This window comes from Sorex fumeus, unplaced genomic scaffold, assembly GCF_029834395.1.
Source record: "Sorex fumeus unplaced genomic scaffold, SorFum_2.1 ptg000024l, whole genome shotgun sequence".
NCBI classification, from domain to species: domain Eukaryota; kingdom Metazoa; phylum Chordata; class Mammalia; order Eulipotyphla; family Soricidae; genus Sorex; species Sorex fumeus.
Window position 1 is genome coordinate 57500193 of NW_026606081.1, and position 16966 is coordinate 57517158.

General features: G+C 62.6%; 1 protein-coding gene across 1 annotated transcript; it reads left to right on the forward strand.

The window, feature by feature from the left end:
• Positions 1 to 4632: 4632 nt before the first annotated feature.
• Positions 4633 to 16909, forward strand: SEMA4B (semaphorin 4B). Its single transcript, XM_056113919.1, has 14 exons — positions 4633 to 4738; positions 11248 to 11411; positions 11490 to 11552; positions 12203 to 12301; positions 12524 to 12635; positions 12760 to 12873; positions 12953 to 13104; positions 13501 to 13682; positions 13763 to 13913; positions 14414 to 14624; positions 14730 to 14845; positions 14965 to 15131; positions 15329 to 15414; positions 15501 to 16909. The coding sequence occupies exons 1-14, from the start codon at positions 4633 to 4635 to the stop codon at positions 16238 to 16240; spliced, it is 2463 nt and encodes an 820-aa protein (XP_055969894.1). The 3' UTR covers positions 16241 to 16909.
• Positions 16910 to 16966: the final 57 nt, after the last annotated feature.

Here is a 16966-nt window from a genome sequence, read left to right on the forward strand (position 1 = left end):
CTGCGGGGGACTCTGGAGGCCGAGAACCCACTGCCCCAGCCTTGGGGATGCTGTGAATGGATGCTCCCCCCTTTCCCGCTCTGAGGCGTCTCAGTCCATCTTAACTTTGTTTTTCTTTATTTTCCTTTTGGTTTGGGTTTTGGGGCTATACCCAGACTGGCATTTGGGGAAGATAGTGCTTTGGGTGGACGCTGTAGACCGACGAGTTTCATCACCTCTGCCTGGGACGTGGTGAGGACTGTGATGGTGGATTCACTGTGTTACTGCCCGCTGTGGTGCAGCCAGGTGCCCCTTCCTGTGAAGTTCTTGGACCCTGTGATTAGACATTGGTCACCAGAACTGTTCCTTGGGAGTCCCTCAGCCCTCTGGGGGGCCGCACATTGAGACCTTGTGTGTGTGTGCATTTAAACATTTTTTTTTGTTTTTTTTGTTTTTGAGTCATACCTGGCGATGCTCAGGGGCTACTCCTGGCACTGCACTCAGGAATTACTCCTGGCAGTGCTCAGGGGGAACATATGGGCTGCTGGGGATCTAACCCAGGGCAGCCTGCAAGGCAAATGCGCTATCCGCTGTACTATCACTCCGGCCCAACGTTTTTGTTTTGTTTTGGAAGGTTTTTTGGCCATACTTGGCATTGGTTGGGGGTTTTTCCAACAGTTCAGGGCGCTACACAGCTAGGCTGGAACCCGGGCTCCGGCATGTGAAGCCTATCCCCCCCTGCCTTTGTGTCTCCCCTGTAGATGTTTTTTGGGTGGGGGTGCCTTATCCCTGAGGCTGACCCTTGTCACCGGCTGCACCCCACTGGCTGCTGCTGGCCCCTGCTTGCCTTCTCTGTCGTTTCTTCTTTTTATTTTTGTTGTTGTTTTGTTTGGGGGCCGCACCCTACGGTGCTCAGGGCTTACTCCTGGCTCTGTGTTCAAGGATCACTCCTAGCAGGGCTCTGGGGACCATAGGGGTCCCAGGGATCAAACGCGGGTCTCTTGCATGCAGGCCAAGCACCCCATCTGCTGTCCTGTCACTTTGGCCCCCGTTTCTTCTGCCTTCGTTCCTGGGTCAAAGAAGCTGCTTGTTTGTTTGTTTGTTGTTGTGAGCCACACCTGGCAGTGCTCAGGGCTTACTCCCAGCTCTGCCCTCAGGAATTACTCCTGGCAGTACTCGGGAGACTACCTGTAGAGCAAACCCAGGTTGGCTGCGTTCAGGCAAGTGCTGCGCTATTGCTCTGGCCCCAGAAAGCTGCTTTTCTACCCCGTCTTTTTCCTCTCTGCCCTTCTCTGTGGGCTAATGGGTCGTTTTTTAATTTGATGGCTTTGGAATCCATTACTTCACTATGCTCTCTGGTGCTCAGATTGGCCCAGGTTTGGACACTGAACAGGGCCTGTGTCCTTTTGACCCGACCCCATTAATCTCTCCATCCTAATGGTGCCCGTAGACTCCCTCCCCACCCCCGCCCTGCGGCCTTGGCGCTTCTAAGGGAAAGTCGCGTGTAGGAAGTGAGGGGTGCTGCTCGCAGTGCCTCCCCAGTGTGGTAAAAGGGAAAGGGAAAGGCCCTCCCGTTGATCGTCGATTTGCTCGAGCGGGCTCAGTAACGCCTCCATCCATTGGAGACTTTGTGGTTACTGTGTCTGGCATATCGAATACGTCGTGGGGAGCTTGCCAGGCTCTGCCGTGCGGGCGAGATACTCTCGGTAGCTTGCCGGGCTCTCCGAGAGGGGCGGAGGAATCGAACTCGGGTCGGCCATGTTGGCTGCGTGCAAGGCAAATGCCCTACCGCTGTGCTATCGCTCCAGCCGCTATGCTATCGCTCCCCCAGCGTGATGTTGCATTAATGACCTTGATCCAGGGCACCTGGAATGCTCATCTGCTTTATAAGGGAAAGTGGAATACAAGATCGCAAAGTGGGTGGGTATGCTCCTGGACCAGTCCAGTGGGTCCCAGTGAGATCCACGGGGAGAAAGCGGCTTGCACTGTTTCCAAGGCCATGGTGGAGCAAGCACAGAACCTCTGGGTACTTGCTGACAACCAGCGTGCCTTTCGGTGGCCTCTTCATTCCTGTGACTGCACGGGATGAGGCCCACCACAGGCCGTGCTCCATTGGAGACTGCTTTGGGCTAGGACGAGGCTCCGAGGGCAGGTGCGGATACCCCCAGGGTTGAGGCCTGGGTTTGGTCTTCCCCACCCCAGCTCTGCTGGCCTTCTCTGTGCAGTCTTCACACCAAGAAATAACCCACAGAAATGCATGAATGAAAACAAGCTGTGTTAACAAAGTGAACAATCAAAAACCCCTGCCCTGGGGTTGGAGCAATAGCACAGCAGGTTGGGCATTTGCCTTGCATGCGGCTGGACCCAAGTTCAATTCCCAGCATCCCGTATGGTTGCCCAAGTACCACCAGGAGTAAATCCTGAGAGCAGACCAGGAGCAACCCCTGAGCATCACTGGGTGTGCCCAAAAAGCAAACAACACAAAACAAAAAACAATTCCTGCCCTGAGTAAGCAACCTTTGTGGGTTGAGATGTTCAGAGCACTGAGGGAAACCCTGACTGGGCCCGTAGAGATAGGACGTAGCCTTCGCACGCAGCTGACCTGGGTTCAATCCCTGACATCCCAAATGATCCTCCAGATCCTCCCAGGAGTGATCCCTGAGCATCACTGGATATGGCCCCCACACAGAGGAAAATTCCTAATAGAAAAAACCCTGACAGTTAAGCCAGTGATATATATTAGAAGGTGCTGAGAACTTTAGAAAGAGTATTTCAGGGTAAGGGAGAGGTTGGGTGTGAAGTTTGGATGCTTCAGGGGGTGGGAGAGGGTAGGAGAGAGCACAGCAGGGAAGGGCTTGCACGCAGCAGACCCTCTTTCCATGCCGACACCCCATATGGTCCCCCAGCATCAACAGGAGTAATTCTTGTGTGCACAGCCAGGAATAACCCCTGAGAGTCACCAGGTGTGGCAAACAAAACAAAACAAAAACCAAAACAAACAAAAGTTGGACAGTGGAAGAATAGCCCCAGGGGTAAGGCTTGCCTGTGGCCAGCCTGATTGGTTCCACCCCCACCACCAGCAGCGCTCACGGTCCCCTGGACTCTGCCAGGGTCAGTGGTAAGCACAGCCGGGAAGAGGACGGGCAGCACCTAGGGAGGTCTGACTGTGATGCTCAGGAGATAGGAGCACTGGGGTCTGACTTTACTTCTGCTGAGTGTAGGTTGGGGAGTGCCCTGCAGTAGCCAGGAGGAAGCGGTCCCCTTGGGACCCACCAAGGGGCAAGTTTAAGTGGTCGGACAGGTGATTTGGATATGTGGCTGAGAGGGGAATGAGTGCAACTGAACTGAAATTGGCACTTGGTGACAGGAACGCCCCCACCCCTGTTGGTCGCACGCATTTGGGCAGAAATGGGAAGTCAGGAGCTCAGTTTGGGACATGCTGGATTTGAGGTGCCTGTCGGGCAAGAGCGAGTTGCGATGCTGAGGCCCTTGGAAGCCAACACAGAGGTCCAGGGTGCCTGGGTGGCATCTGTTCATGGTGGCCCAGTACACTGACAGTGTCAAGTGTGTGTCCCAGCCGGGGCAGTGCCCACTCCCAGCTTGGTGCTGGCATTTCCCCATGAAGTTACTCGTGTGTGCAGGAGAGGAGGCTGACCCTTTTATGGGCGCTGCTACCCTGCCCAGAGCCCGGAGGGACAGATGCTGGGGGCGGGGGTGGGGGGGTCCCGACCTTGATGGGATGCCCAGAGAGCGATGAGTTCCCCTCAGCAGTCTCCAGGGAGAGGCGGGGCAAGGGGACCCTCCGGAGGGTGGGGAGACCTTACCCGGATCGCAGCTCCTTCTTGGAGAAGCTGGAACTGCCCCTCCTGCCCACCCGAGTCTGGGAGGAGTTGGGGTGTCTTGGGTTGCCTGTGAGAAGAGCCACATTTGTCCTACCTCTGGTACATCCTGACCACAAAGTTCCCGTCAGCCTCGGCCCCTCTGGTGGCAGCGTCAGGGCATCCTATTTGTTTTCTTGGTGTGGTCAGGGCCTGCCTGGGGTTTTCACGGCTCACTGAAGGGACCCCCTGTTCTTGGGGGGTTGGTGGGTTGGGGGTAGGTTGGCCTTGCCTTTCTAAGTGGGCGCCTCTGAGGTTTCTGGGGACTTAGCCATCTTTCCCTGCAGGGCAGACCTTGGCGGTTCATTGAATCCTGTCGTCACCCATCAGAAGTGGGACACCCCCCCAGAAGTGAGTACCCCCCCAACCCATGTTGGAGTGACCCGGCCAGAAACGAGGCAGCAAGCAGCAGACCCTGGCGTCAGCGCAGTGTTTTAGGTCATGCATGAGTGGGTGCAGGAGCACTGGGGGAGGGGGTGGGGAGAGGGGGCGGCCCGGCCGCCGACCCCCTGGAGGCGCGCAGGGCAGGGACGCAGGAGGGACCGGAAGGGGCGGGGCAGCGGTGGGAGGGTCCAGTTAGGTGCCCCCCGCGGGGAGGGGGACAGGGGCGGGGCGGGGCGCGGGCCGCCCACTTCCTCCCACCCGCGCCCCCCGCCTCCCGGCGCGGAGCCACGTGACCGGTCTGTCCCGACCCCCAGGTCCAGCTCCGAGGCGCCCTCCAGGGCGGGCGCCGCCAGTGCCCAGTGCCCGGACCGCCGGAGCCGCCGAGGCCGCGATGGGCCGGGGGAGCCTGCGGGGCGCCCCGGTGCCGGCCGTGCTGCTGCTGCTGCTGCTGGCCGCCCCCGCGCGCGCGCTCGGACCCCGGGTGCTCCTGCCGCTGGGTGAGTGGGGGCCGGGCTGGGGGCGCCTGTTGCGGACAAAGGAGCGGGGGAGGGGCCGCCGCAGCCGAGGGCGAGGGGCGAGGGTCGGGCGCCTCCGTGCCCTTTCTTGGCCACGCCGCGCCCCCACGAGCCCAGGCGCATCTGGGGTGGGGGGCCCCGCCGCCCCTAAACACGGGTTCTGGTATTCCTGCAAGTCGCAGCAGGACCTGCGGGCGCCCCCGCCCCCTGCCCGCCCCTCCCGGCCGGCCCTGCTGGGTGCGAGCCGCTGGCCCCGGGCCCAGCCCCCCGGGCTGCCCCTCCAGCCTGGCCCATCCTGCGTCCCTCGGCAAAAGGCCCTCAGGGGCTCGGTTTCTGGGCACAGGGGTGGGGGGTGCAGGTGCCGGTGTGGGCGCTCTGAGTTGGAGACCCACCTGCCCCGCTGGGCCTGTCCACAGGAGGAAAGGGGGACAGCCCTGGCTCCCTTCGGCCACTTTCTGCACCGGCCAGGTGCTGCCCGGGTGGAGGCGCAGACCCTGCGTTCTGGGCAGATCAGCAGGCCAAGGGTGGCCAGGCCCCTGCTGTCTTCTGCTCCTCTCCTCACAGTCACCACCCTTGTCTGTGCCCTTTGACCCTCTGGGCTCTGGGAGAAGCAGCCCGCACAGGGCCGAGGGGGACGGGGCTCCTTTGGAGTTCACAGAGCAGGGCCCCCCCCCAGGGGGCTGCTTGGATGCAAGCCCCTCGGCCTGGCCTTTCAACCACAACACTGTCCCTGTCCCCTCCCGCGCTGCCAGGCAGTGGCGTGAGGTCCTGCCGTCGTGTGTGTAAACTCGTCCTCCAAGGACTGAGACTTGGGGTCGCTGTAGAACCACCCCTCGTGGAGGAAAGGGACGCAGCCTAGCGGGCACATTCTCAGGCTGTGTCTGTCTTGGGCACCGAGGGGCTGAGTCTGTCCTGGGCTCTGAGGGGCTGCATCCTGGGCATTGAGAGGCCAGGTCTGTCTGGGACCTTGAGGGGACACAAGCGAAGGACACCACTGAGCTGAGAGCACGGGGCCCTCTGTGTCCTCTTGAGCTGCAGTGGGCACCCTGGGTCTCAGCTGCCTGGGATGTGTCCCTGAAGGCCCCGTCTGACCTGCTGCTCCCTTGCTCCTGCCGTGGCCTGGGCTCTGCCACCAGAGCTGGCAAGATCCCCAGCCACGCCTTGGTACCAGCCTGGCACTGAACGCCAGAACTGGAGTGGGGCCTCTTCTCAAGGTGCCACATGGGGGGTGGGAACAGTGCAGGGGCGGCCGCTTATCCCCGGCACAGGTCATGACTGCAGGTTTCCAGTGCTTACTGCTCATCTCTTGCCTCTTATAGTCTGAGCACTTGCTGTATGTCCTCATGCAGGGTCTGAGCACCTGCTGTATTCTTTATGCTTGGTCTGAGCGTCTGCTCCGTGTCCTCACGCTTGATCTGAGCACCTGCTGTATACTCTCAGGCACAGTCTGAGCATCTGCTGTATGACCTCATGTAGGGTCAGAGCACCTGTTCTGTGCGGTCATGCACAACCTGAGCACCTGCTTTATGCCCTCATGCAGGTGCTGAGCACCTGCTGTATGCCCTCAGGCAGCCTGATCACTTGCTGTATGCCCTCATGCAGGGTCTCAGCACCTGCTGTATGCCCTCCTGCTCAGTCTGAGCACCTACTGTATGTCCTCACGCAGGATCTGGGTGCCTGCAGTAGGGCCTCACGCAGGGTCTGAGCACCTGCTCTCTGCTCTCATGCATGGTCTGAGCACTTGCTGTATACCCTCATACAGGGCCTGAGCACCTGTTGTATGCCCTCACTCAGGGTCTGAGCCTCTGCTGTAGGGCCTCATGCTCTGAGCACCCGCTGTATGCAGGCCTCTGCCTAGGTCCCTCTCCTGGGAGAAGACAAGGCGCGGTGCTCAGAGGCAGGTGGAAAGTCAGCCCCCCCCACCCCTCCCCCCCACACTGCCTCCCCTCCTTCCCCCTCTGCTCGGCCCTCTTCTGCCTGGAGCTCGTCCTCCCCCCGACCCCTCCATAAGCCCCAAGTCTACAGTGCCAGGCCCACGAGGGTCCCCTGCGCTGCCCTCTGGCCAGAGAGGGGGACATTGGGAGGGTTGGAGGAGGCTGTGGGCAGTTGCTCCATGGTGCAGAGGCGCGTGGTGGCTCTGACAGGGCTCCTGCCCTCCTGCCTTCTGCCCCGTCTCACCTGGTGCACAGCCTATTGGAGTGGATATTGGGGCTCTGGGGGCCATGGCTGCTCTGTTACCCTGCACTCTGCTGCCCCTCTGCCTTGGCCTGTCCCAGGAATGAGGATGAGCTTTGCGGGGCTGAGTTGGGCGGGACATCCAGACATCCCTGGGACTGGCCTCGGGACTGTCCAGTCATCCCCTTTGAGTCTGGGGGCCAGCCTGGGGACCTAGTGCTCTGCTGGTCACTAGTTGCACAGAAGGCTTTGGAGCCGCTCCTCAGGCACCTGGCCAGAAGGCACATGGAGCTGGGCGGCTGCTTCATGTCACCATGTGAGGTGATCAGGAAGTGACGGGTTGCCCGGAGTTGCCTTCGCCCAGCTGGGCATCTGGGAAGTCCTCCCAGAGGAGGAGGAAGTGAGCTGAGTCTAATGTGAGTCGGAGTTAGTCAGAGGGAGGGCTTGGGGCCGGCCTGGTGAGGACGAGGTGAGAAGTAGGCTCTGAGAGGGGACAGGAAGAGGGCCCAGGCCAGGGTGCCAGGCCGTGGCAGCTGAGGGCTGCCAGGGAAGACATGGAAGGAATCAGGGTCTGGCTCCCAGGGGAGGGTTGGGGTAGGGTGACGGGGCATAGAACAGCCCAGAGAGCTGTCAGAGCCCTGGCTGCCCAGGGCCGCCGTACCCCTTCCTCACAGCCCAAGTGACACCCCCATGCTTCTGAGGGTTGGGGGGTCAAGCAGGCCCAAGAGACTGTGATGAGCCCAGTAGGGGGACCAGGGCATCCCTGCAAGCAGGGGCGGGACAGATGGGGAGCAGTGGGCCAGGCTGGCTTGTCCCCAGCAGGGAGCGGACCTTTGGAGCCGGAAGCTCCTCCCTGGCCTCTCCCCAGCAGGCTCAGGTCTGTGGCCTCCCAGGGGTACAGTTGGTCAGGGGCGTCTGCCCCACCCCCACCCCCACCCCCATGGGAGGTCAGAGGTGTGTCAGCAGAGCCGAGGGGCTGCCAGCCTCTCCCTTCCTCTCCAAGGGTGCCCGCCTGTCTGCCGCCCCGCCCCCCACAAAACGAGGGCTTTCTGTCCTGCTGGGGCCTGCGGAGGCCAGGCCAGCGCCGGCTGGGCTGCCCGGAGCCAGTGAGAGCAGGCAAGGTGTGGGGTGCGGCCTCTGAGTCACAGTCCCGCCGTAACTCTCCGGCTGGCCGGGTGGAGATGGGGCTGAGCCCTCTTCCCGCTCACCCCCAGAACTGCCAGCTTCCGGCTGAGTCACCGACCTGAGACGAGGTGAGGCCAGAGGTGAGGCTGGGGGACGAGTGCCTCCCCACCGTTTCCTGCCGGAAGGGGGGTGCAGCAGGTGGTTTCCACCCCTCCCGCCCTGGGGCTCCCCAGGAACCGGTCGGGATGGACAGGAAGTTCCCTATCGTCCCGAACTTACTTTCTCTTCCACAAAGTCACTGGTCAGAGGTGTGGGGGACTCAGTGAGCCCCACAGTGCAGCCGAGTAATCCGGGGTGTGTGTCTCTCCTGGGGCCGAATGCATAGCAGCCCCTCACAGCACCCCTCCATCACAGCACCCCTCCCCACACAGCACCCCTCCTAGGCAGTCCTGCAGAGCACACCTGGGACAGGGTGTAAGGTCGAGCACGCAGGCACACACCACACATAGGACTCACACGGTGCACACATCTCGGCCCCCACCCATGACGCATACACCACGCACACACATCACGCACAGCACTAGTGTTGTCACACCACACGTGGCACCCGCACGTAGGGAAGTATGGTTAGTGCCGTAGCAGGCAGGCGCTCACACACACACACACACACACACACACACACACGCCTCCCGCGTCTATCCCTGCATTCACACCCTCGCACGCGCCACCAGCAGGGTCCTCAGAGAGGCCTGCTCTCAGACAGGGCCGGCAGCTCCGTCTGGTGGGGGTGCTCTGGAGGGTGTCCCCAGGCTCACAGCCACGTGCCCCGCCAGCCCTGTCTGTGCTCCAGTACGTGCCCCCGTGGCGGCAGGGCCCCCACCCCAGGGTAGAGACGCGGGTGCTCCTGGCTGGCACTCGCAGGGCTGGAATTTCCCGCAGGGCGCTGGGGTTTTGTTTTCGACGACGTGCGCCAGACACCGTGCCAGCGCCGGGCTGGCGTGTGTGCTGTTGGGGCCCCGCTCCCCGTAAACGTGGGCCATTATGGACACGGTGATTTACATTCGTAACTACCCATCTCGCAGATAAGGAGCGAGAGCTTCCCGGAGGCGGGGGCAGGTGTGCGGCCCAGGCCCTTGTTTCCAGATGCCCCAACCGGCCTGTGGAGTCCTGGGGCGAGGGGGGGATGGGACCGGGGTGCCCAGGGGCGGGGGCCTGGGGACACTGGCACGGGGGTGGGGGGGCGGAGCGGGGGTGCACAGGGGCAGGGAGCATGGGGCTTGTTCCCAGACATGGAGGAGGAGGTGTGGGGGCACGAGGGGGGTCCCAGGGGTGGAGTGGAGCTCTGGGGAAAGGAACTCGGCCCTGTGCCCACTTCCCGAGGCCTCCCCCCAGACTCCCATCCACCTGCCTGCATTAGCACCCCACCTGCAGCTAATCTCTGACCTTTGGCCTCTGTCCCGGAAGAGTCCAGGGGGAGGGAACCACCCTGGAACAAGCCCAGTGCCCCTCCCGCAGGCGCTGGCAGCCAGAGGCCCCTGACCTGCACTCTCACACCCCGACACACCCCAGAGCAGGCAGTTTAGCTTGTCATTGTCCCTTGTCTACGCTGCCCCTTGAACCTGCTGCATGGCTCTTCTGGGGCTCCACCTGACCCCGAGTTCGTGGATTTGGGAGGGAGACCCCTGCGTCCCGCCTCGCACCCACCTCCTTTGCTGGCACCTTCTCTGTCACTGTGCCTCTCTGCTGCTGGTTGGTTTGGAAGCAGGGTGGCCTGTGAGGGTCTCTGCCGGGTGCCGTCGGCTCCCCCAGGGGGAGCAGCTGTGGCACAGAGAAGAGGGCGTTTGAGCTGGACCCCTCCCGGCCGCCCAGGGTGTGTGTGGGTGTGCTGGGCAGTGGGGCCAGTCTGCTCTCTCTCCCCCACTGCCCGTTCTGCATCCTCACCCAGCTCCTTCCCCTGGCCCCTTTGTCATCTTCCCTCCTGCCCCCCAACCCCCGCAAGAGTGGGTGCTATCCGGGCGGTAGGGAAGGAGCCAGGTCCCCCCTTAGTGGGCGTGGGCGCCTCTGGGATCCGCAGTCACGATGCCGCAAACCTGGTCCTGTACTGAGTCTCCTTATCTTTAGGGGAGCCAGGCTAGGGCCCGTGGGCACACCTGCAGGAAGTTGGGGTGTGATTGCCGCTCGCTTTGCTCTTGGCTGCCTGAAGGCTTGGTGTGGTCGGGGCCCTCTGGCCCTTGAGGACACACCTGGGCAGATGGCCGCTCCATCTTTGCTTCCTTCCCTTGCCAGTGCCATTTCTTTTGGAAGGCGCCCGTCACTGAGGCATAGAGCCTGGTGCTTCTTGTCAGCTCCGCAGAGGGAAGACGGTTTCCAGTGCTCCGGGCGCACCACCCAGCAGCGTTCTAATCCATCCCTTTGGGCTTCCTTTCTGTTCTCATTCTTCCCCGGAAAGGCAGACCCTAACTCTGTATGCCGTGTACAGCCTTGAGTCCTGCTGGCCTAGGGGCTGCTCTCACTGGTCATTGTCGCTGTTCGGCAGTGACAGACACTTGCCCTTTCTCCTCACCACACGTGAAGGCTCTGGGCTTTCGGGTTTCACTGTGCCAGGCAGTGAGCCCGTATCTGAGATGCACTCACCCAGGGCTGAGGGCCGGGAGGGTCCTTTGCACCAGCTGCGGGGCCCAGGCAGATGGGGGTCCCCACAAGTCTCTTCCCTCTACAGAGACCTGAGTTCTCTGGGTGTGCTCCAAACCCTTTGCTCTGCAGTGGACCTCACAAAGAGCTACTCATGTTTGTTTTGTTTTTGTCTGGGGGGGTCACACATGGTGATGCTCAGGGATCCCTCCTGATGGGCTCTGGGGACCGTATGGGATGGCGGGCATTGGACCCAAGCACCCTCCCCACTGTACTCCTGCCCCATATAGTTCTCAGCAAACTTTCTTGCCCTTCTGAGGTCTTCCAGAGTGCCCCATGTGGCGGTCCCTCTGCTGGGGAGGTCCTGGTGTGGGGGTCCTGGCGCTGGCCCAGCAGCACTGACTGCCCTGAAGCTGGGAGATGTGCATTTCTAGCTTCTCTGCAGTGAAGGGAGGACGCTTTCGTGCCTGAACTTCCCAGCCCCTGTGGGTGCTCCTCATGGGGTGCTCCTGACCCCGGCCTGGATGGCTGCCGCCTCTGACTCCCCTTCTTTGGCGCAGACTCGGAGGAGAGGCCGTTCCTCAGGTTCTCTGCGCCCGACACCTCCAACTACACGGCCCTGCTGCTGGGCGCCGACGGCCGGAGCCTGTACGTGGGTGCCCGCGAGGCCCTCTTTGCCCTGGACAGCAGTGTCAGTTTCCAGCCGGGTGGGGATTACCAGGAGGTGAGCGGGGGGCTGGCAGAGGGGTGGAGGCGGGGTGAGGCCCGGGCTGTGCGAAGCCTTACCCGCGTCTGTCTGCAGCTGCGCTGGAGCGCGGACGCTGAGAGGAAGCAGCAGTGCAGCTTCAAGGGCAAGGACCCGCAGGTAGGCGCCCGGGAGCTGTGGTGCACTGGGGTCCCCTGGGGGCCCCTCCTAGAGCAGGCTGGGGGACACGGTCAGGGCTGCCGAGGCAGGTGAGCCCCGGGGCGGGGTGCAGCAGTAGCCCGTGTTTGCTCGCTCTCCGGCCTCCCTGGGCAAGGACAGAGTAGGGACGGGGGTGGGGTGGGGGTGCTGACCGCTTGGCTTCAGCGACATGAGATGCCTGGGGAGATGTGGGCAGTCGGGCATGGCTGATGGGAATGGAGTGACCAGATTTCCTGATGGAAGTTTCCAGATGGAAAAGTTTCCTGGAGGCAGAGTTCCCGTGGAAAAGTTCCCAATGGCCCAGATCCATTATGGGACTTGCGGAGGTGGGAGGGGTCCCCAGCCGAGCAGGGGGGATTCATGCTGGTGAAAGGAGGGTGTCAGGAGCGAACCGAAAGGGTGGCAGGATGGACCCCATTTGAAGTACTGGCTCAGGGCCCACACCGTGTCTACCCCTGCTCCTGGGGAGACCGGGAAGTCTCCCTCGAGGCTGAGAGGCCAGAGGCGGCCCAGCCAGGTGGTGGGTTGGGTGGAGGAGACCGCTCGGAGCCAGAAGCCCGCTGCTGCCCCCTGGTGGCCGGCTGGGCCTGACCTGGTCCTCATTGTCGCAGCGCGACTGTCAGAACTATATCAAGATCCTGCTGGGCCTGAACAGCACCCACCTGCTCACCTGCGGCACGGCCGCCTTCAGCCCGCTGTGTGCCTACATCGTGAGTCCCCCGAGTCTCCCTGCTGCTGCCCCGGCCATGTGTGCCTGCGTTTTGAGGTGGGACTGGTTCATGCTTATGCCCGTTCCAGGCTCGGGCCTCATTGTGCCTCCACAGAGGGCACTGCCTTTGGGGGGCAAGGTGGGGGAGATCTTGCGTCTGGCACCCTGCAAGTTGGGCTCCCCTTCGAGCTTGCTCTGTGTTGACCCACCTCCTCCCCTACAGGACCTGGACAGCTTTAGTCTGGCTCGCGATGGAGCGGGGAACATCCTTCTGGAGGATGGCAAGGGCCGTTGTCCGTTTGACCCCAACTTCAAGTCCACAGCCCTGGTGGTTGGTGAGTTGTGGGGGGCAGCTGGGCGCACCAGGGTTGCGGCTCCGCAGCTGCTTGATTCCCGGGGCCCTGTGTTGCCCTGGGCTGCCTGGCGCCCCCCATGCCCACAGGAATATTTTCCCAACAGAAGGGGAGCTGTACACGGGTACCGTCAGCAGCTTTCAGGGCAACGACCCGGCCATCTCCCGCAGCCACAGCACGCGCCCCACCAAGACCGAGAGCTCGCTCAACTGGCTCCAAGGTGAGGCCCTGGCCTGCCCCAGGCGGCCCCTGCCCCGACGGCTTGGGGCTGCTGCTCACCTGCCCCCATGGCCCTGCAGACCCTGCATTCGTGGCCTCGGCCTACATCCCTGAGAGCCTGGGCAGCGCATTGGGCGACGACGACAAGATCTACTTCTTCTTCAGTGAGATTGGCCGCGAGTTCGAGTTCTTTGAGGACACAGTGGTGTCACGCGTAGCTCGGATCTGCAAGGTGACCGGCGGCTCCAGGGTCCCAGACAAGCCCGCTCCCTCCCCCTGCTCCTCAATTCAGTATTACTTTGGGTCTTTTCTCCCTTTTTTTTTTTTTGGTGAGGGGTAGTGGGCGGGATGGTCCTAGACCCTCGTCCTGGACCAGGTCGCCTGGCTTGAGCCCCACGTCTGTTGCCTTGGCTGCCATACTCCCTGGCCCAGCACCCCTATGGTGGTGGTTATTCCGCAAACGCTGCTCCCAGATCTTCCTGGATTCACAGCTGTGTTCGGGGCCGGGACCACACTGGGCAGATCTGCTGGTCTGCTTTAGGTCTGGAGTGGTGTGTCCTGGGAGTCAAGCAGGGTTTGCGGCAGGGCCTGTCCTGCCATTCGCCTGAGCGTCACTTCCTCCCCCCAGGGTGACGAGGGCGGCGAGCGGGTGTTACAGCAGCGCTGGACATCCTTCCTCAAGGCCCAGCTGGTGTGCTCACGGCCCGGCGATGGCTTCCCCTTCAACGTGCTGCAGGACGTGTTCACGCTGAGCCCCAGTCCGCACGACTGGCGGGACACCCTCTTCTATGGGGTCTTCACCTCCCAGTGGTAAGCCGGGAGCTGCTTGCGCTGGGGTTCGCCCAGCCTCGGCCCGTGCAGACCCCAGGCCCACGCACCCTTCCCCACAGGCACGGAGGCACAGCTGAGGGCTCCGCTGTCTGCGTCTTCTCCATGCGGGACGTCCAGCAGGTCTTCGAGGGGCTCTACAAGAAGGTGAACCGCGAGACGCAGCAGTGGTACACTTTCACGAGCCCCGTGCCCTGGCCCCGGCCTGGCCAGGTGGGTCTGCGCTACATGGGTCCATTCCTGAGTCTGTTGGCTAGTGTTGGGCCTGTTTGTCTCACGATGTGACCCTGCTGGAGTGGGCATTGGCCCCCTGGTGGGCACTGAACCCCTCTACACTCTGCCACAAGCCCTGTTCTTGCTGGGGGCTGGATGGACTGGCCTGAAAAGGAGGCTCCTGCCGGCCTGGTGACTGCCCCCTAAGCAGAGCATGCTGGGTTTACGTGGGGGTGGCCCTGGAAGCAGCCTAGCTGGGAAATGGGGCGAGGGAGCCTCAGGGGACCCAGGACCGTCCTGCTGAACGTGTGTCACCCCAACCCCAAGGCACACTAGTGTAGTAGCTCATGCGGTTGTGTGGGGACTCTTGGGCAGAGGCACCCGCTGGCACCTCTCCAGGGAGGGAGCTGAAGGACCACAATGGGGCTGGGGTGGGGGCATGGGCTCAGGGACAAAAATGGGGGCTCGAGGGCAGCCCCTCACTCTGCACCCACTCGCAGTGCATCACCAACGCCACGCGGGAGCGGAAGATCAACTCCTCCCTGCAGCTGCCTGACCGTGTGCTCAACTTCCTCAAGGACCACTTCCTCATGGACGGCCACGTCCGCAGCCATCTGTTGCTCCAGCAGCCACACGCCCGCTACCAGCGTGTGGCCGTGCACCGCGTGCCCGGCCTGCACCGCACCTACAATGTCCTCTTCCTGGGCACGGGTGAGTGCCAGGGCACAGGCAGATGGGAGCCAGGAGGGATGGGGAGCAGGGGCGGGGCCTGGAGGGAGGGTGGCGCCGCTGGGGCCTGAACGCCGGTCACCACAGGCGATGGCTGGCTGCACAAGGCAGTGGACGTGGGCTCCCGCCTGCATCTCATCGAGGGTGTCCAGCTCTTCCCCCCAGGCCAACCTGTGCAGAACCTGCTCTTGGACACCCAGCAGGTGAGTGGGTGGGACCAGCCCCCGCTGCGGGACAGGGAGCCCAGGCTCTAGTGTGAGCCCTCAGAACGTCGGGTGGAAGTCCTGGGTTGTGTGCCCTCTGACTGAGTCTGCCCACGCAGGGGCTGCTGTATGCTGCCTCCTACTCGGGCGTCGTCCAGGTGCCCGTGGCCAACTGCAGCCTCTACCAGAGCTGCGGGGACTGCCTCCTGGCCCGGGACCCCTACTGTGCATGGAATGGCTCTGCCTGTCGCCCCACCAGCCTCTACCAGCACGGCGAGGCCTCCAGGTAAGTGCCCCTGGATTCCAGTCCCTTCCCAGCTTTCCTCGGTATGGGGTCTGGGGTTGGCATTGAGCTGAGAGGCTGTGTAGATGGGCGGTTAGAACCTTCCTGGGTAGGGAGCAGGTATGGAGATCCACGTCTGATGAACCCTGCATGGCCTCGGTCCCTATGCTGAGGGCCGCTCATTGACCGTTGTTTTTCAGGCCGTGGGTCCAGGACGTTGAGGGAGCAAATGCCAGGGGTCTCTGCAATGCCTCCTTGGCCAAACGCCACTCCTCTGAGGGGACAGGTGAGTAGCAGCAGAGAGGGGGGCGGAGAGACCCCGTAGTCCCCAGTCGCCTGGTCCCAGCTCCAGCTCCTGTGCCGTGCCTGCAGGTGAGAAGCCGTGCCAGGAAGTCTCCTTCCAGCTGCACACCATGAACAGCCTTCCGTGCCCACTGCTCTCCAGGTGGGCCGCCCGGCGCTGGCTGCACGATGGACAGCCCATCAACACCTCCGCCTCCTGCCATGTGCTGCCGTCTGGGGACCTGCTCCTGGCGGGCAGCCCGCAGGCACCAGGCCTCTTCCAGTGCTGGGCTTTGGAGAAGGGCTTTGAGCAGCTCGTGGCCAGCTACTGCCCCCAGGTGTTGGCTGGTGACGAGCAGGTGGTCCCAAGTGGCGGTGGGCCTGACATCAGCACATCTCGGGTGAGCGCGCCAGCGGCGGCGGGGAGCCCGGCCAGCTGGGGCTCCTCCAAGTCCTACTGGACCGAGTTCATGGTCATGTGCACCCTGTTTGTCCTCGCCATTGTGCTCCTGATCCTCTTCCTGCTCTACCGGCACCGTGGCGACATGAAGCTCTTCCTCAAGCAGGGCGAGTGTGCCAGCATGCACCCCAAGGGCCGCCCTGCGGTGCTGCCGCCCGAGACCCGGCCGCTCAATGGCGTGGGCCCCCCGAGTATTCCTCTGGACCACCGGGGCTACCAGGCCCTGTCTGACAGCTCCCCAGGACCCCGTATCTTCACCGAGTCGGAGAAACGTCCACTCAGCATCCACGAGAGCTTCGTGGAGGTGTCGCCTGTGTGCCCTCGGCCCCGGGTGCGCCTGGGCTCCGAGATCCGGGACTCAGTGGTGTGAGCACTGACTCCAGAGGCCACCCCGGCCCGGGGACTGAGAATATTCAGGGACGGCCGGGCGCTGCCCTCAGCACGACGGAGCTGGCCGCCAAGTGGCAGGGCTACTCCGTGCCGGACAGCTGGGTCCAGAGGTTCCAGTCAGAGAGAGGTCTGTGCAAGGGCATGCTGTGCCCGGATATAAACTGAGCCTATTGTCCAGAAACAGCAGAAATGTGAAGCGCGTGAGGAGAGGTGAAACTGTGGACAACACTGAGGACTGCCTGAGAAGGGGCACCGGGCCCCACCACCAGCCTCCCCACCGCCTGCCTTACCACACTGCCTGGCCCGCGGCCTGCATGTTGCCGCCTCAGCATTGCCTCAGGGACTAGCAGGCGGGCGGGCAGTACCTCCCAGGCCCTGCGCCTGGCTACCTCCTGGGCCTCCCACGCCTGCCATTAGACTGTGGGCGCCAGAAAGCGAGTGAGCAGGCAAGAGGCCCAGAGCACGGCAGAGGGAAGGACATTACGCCCCTCATCCTCGAAGTTCAAGGAAACCCCCCCTTCCTGCATCCCGACCCCCAACTTCCCACGTCTCCCCAACAGGATACCGACACGCCCAGGCTGGGGTGCAGAGTCTGTGGATTTTATACATTTTTTTTTAAGAAGATGCACTTTACTTTTTTTTTTTTAAATAAACTGTGGGAACAGAAGTGTGGTCATAGCCTTTCCTCTCCAAGGAGTGTAGCACT

Coding starts and splice junctions, on each gene's coding strand:
- SEMA4B (XM_056113919.1), top strand. CDS start 4,633: ATGGGCCGGGGGAGCCTGCGGGGCGCCCCGGTGCCGGCCGTGCTGCTG. Junction 11,553..12,202: donor TCAAGGGCAAGGACCCGCAG/GTAGGCGCCCGG, acceptor TCATTGTCGCAG/CGCGACTGTCAGAACTATAT. Junction 14,625..14,729: donor TGTCCTCTTCCTGGGCACGG/GTGAGTGCCAGG, acceptor CGGTCACCACAG/GCGATGGCTGGCTGCACAAG.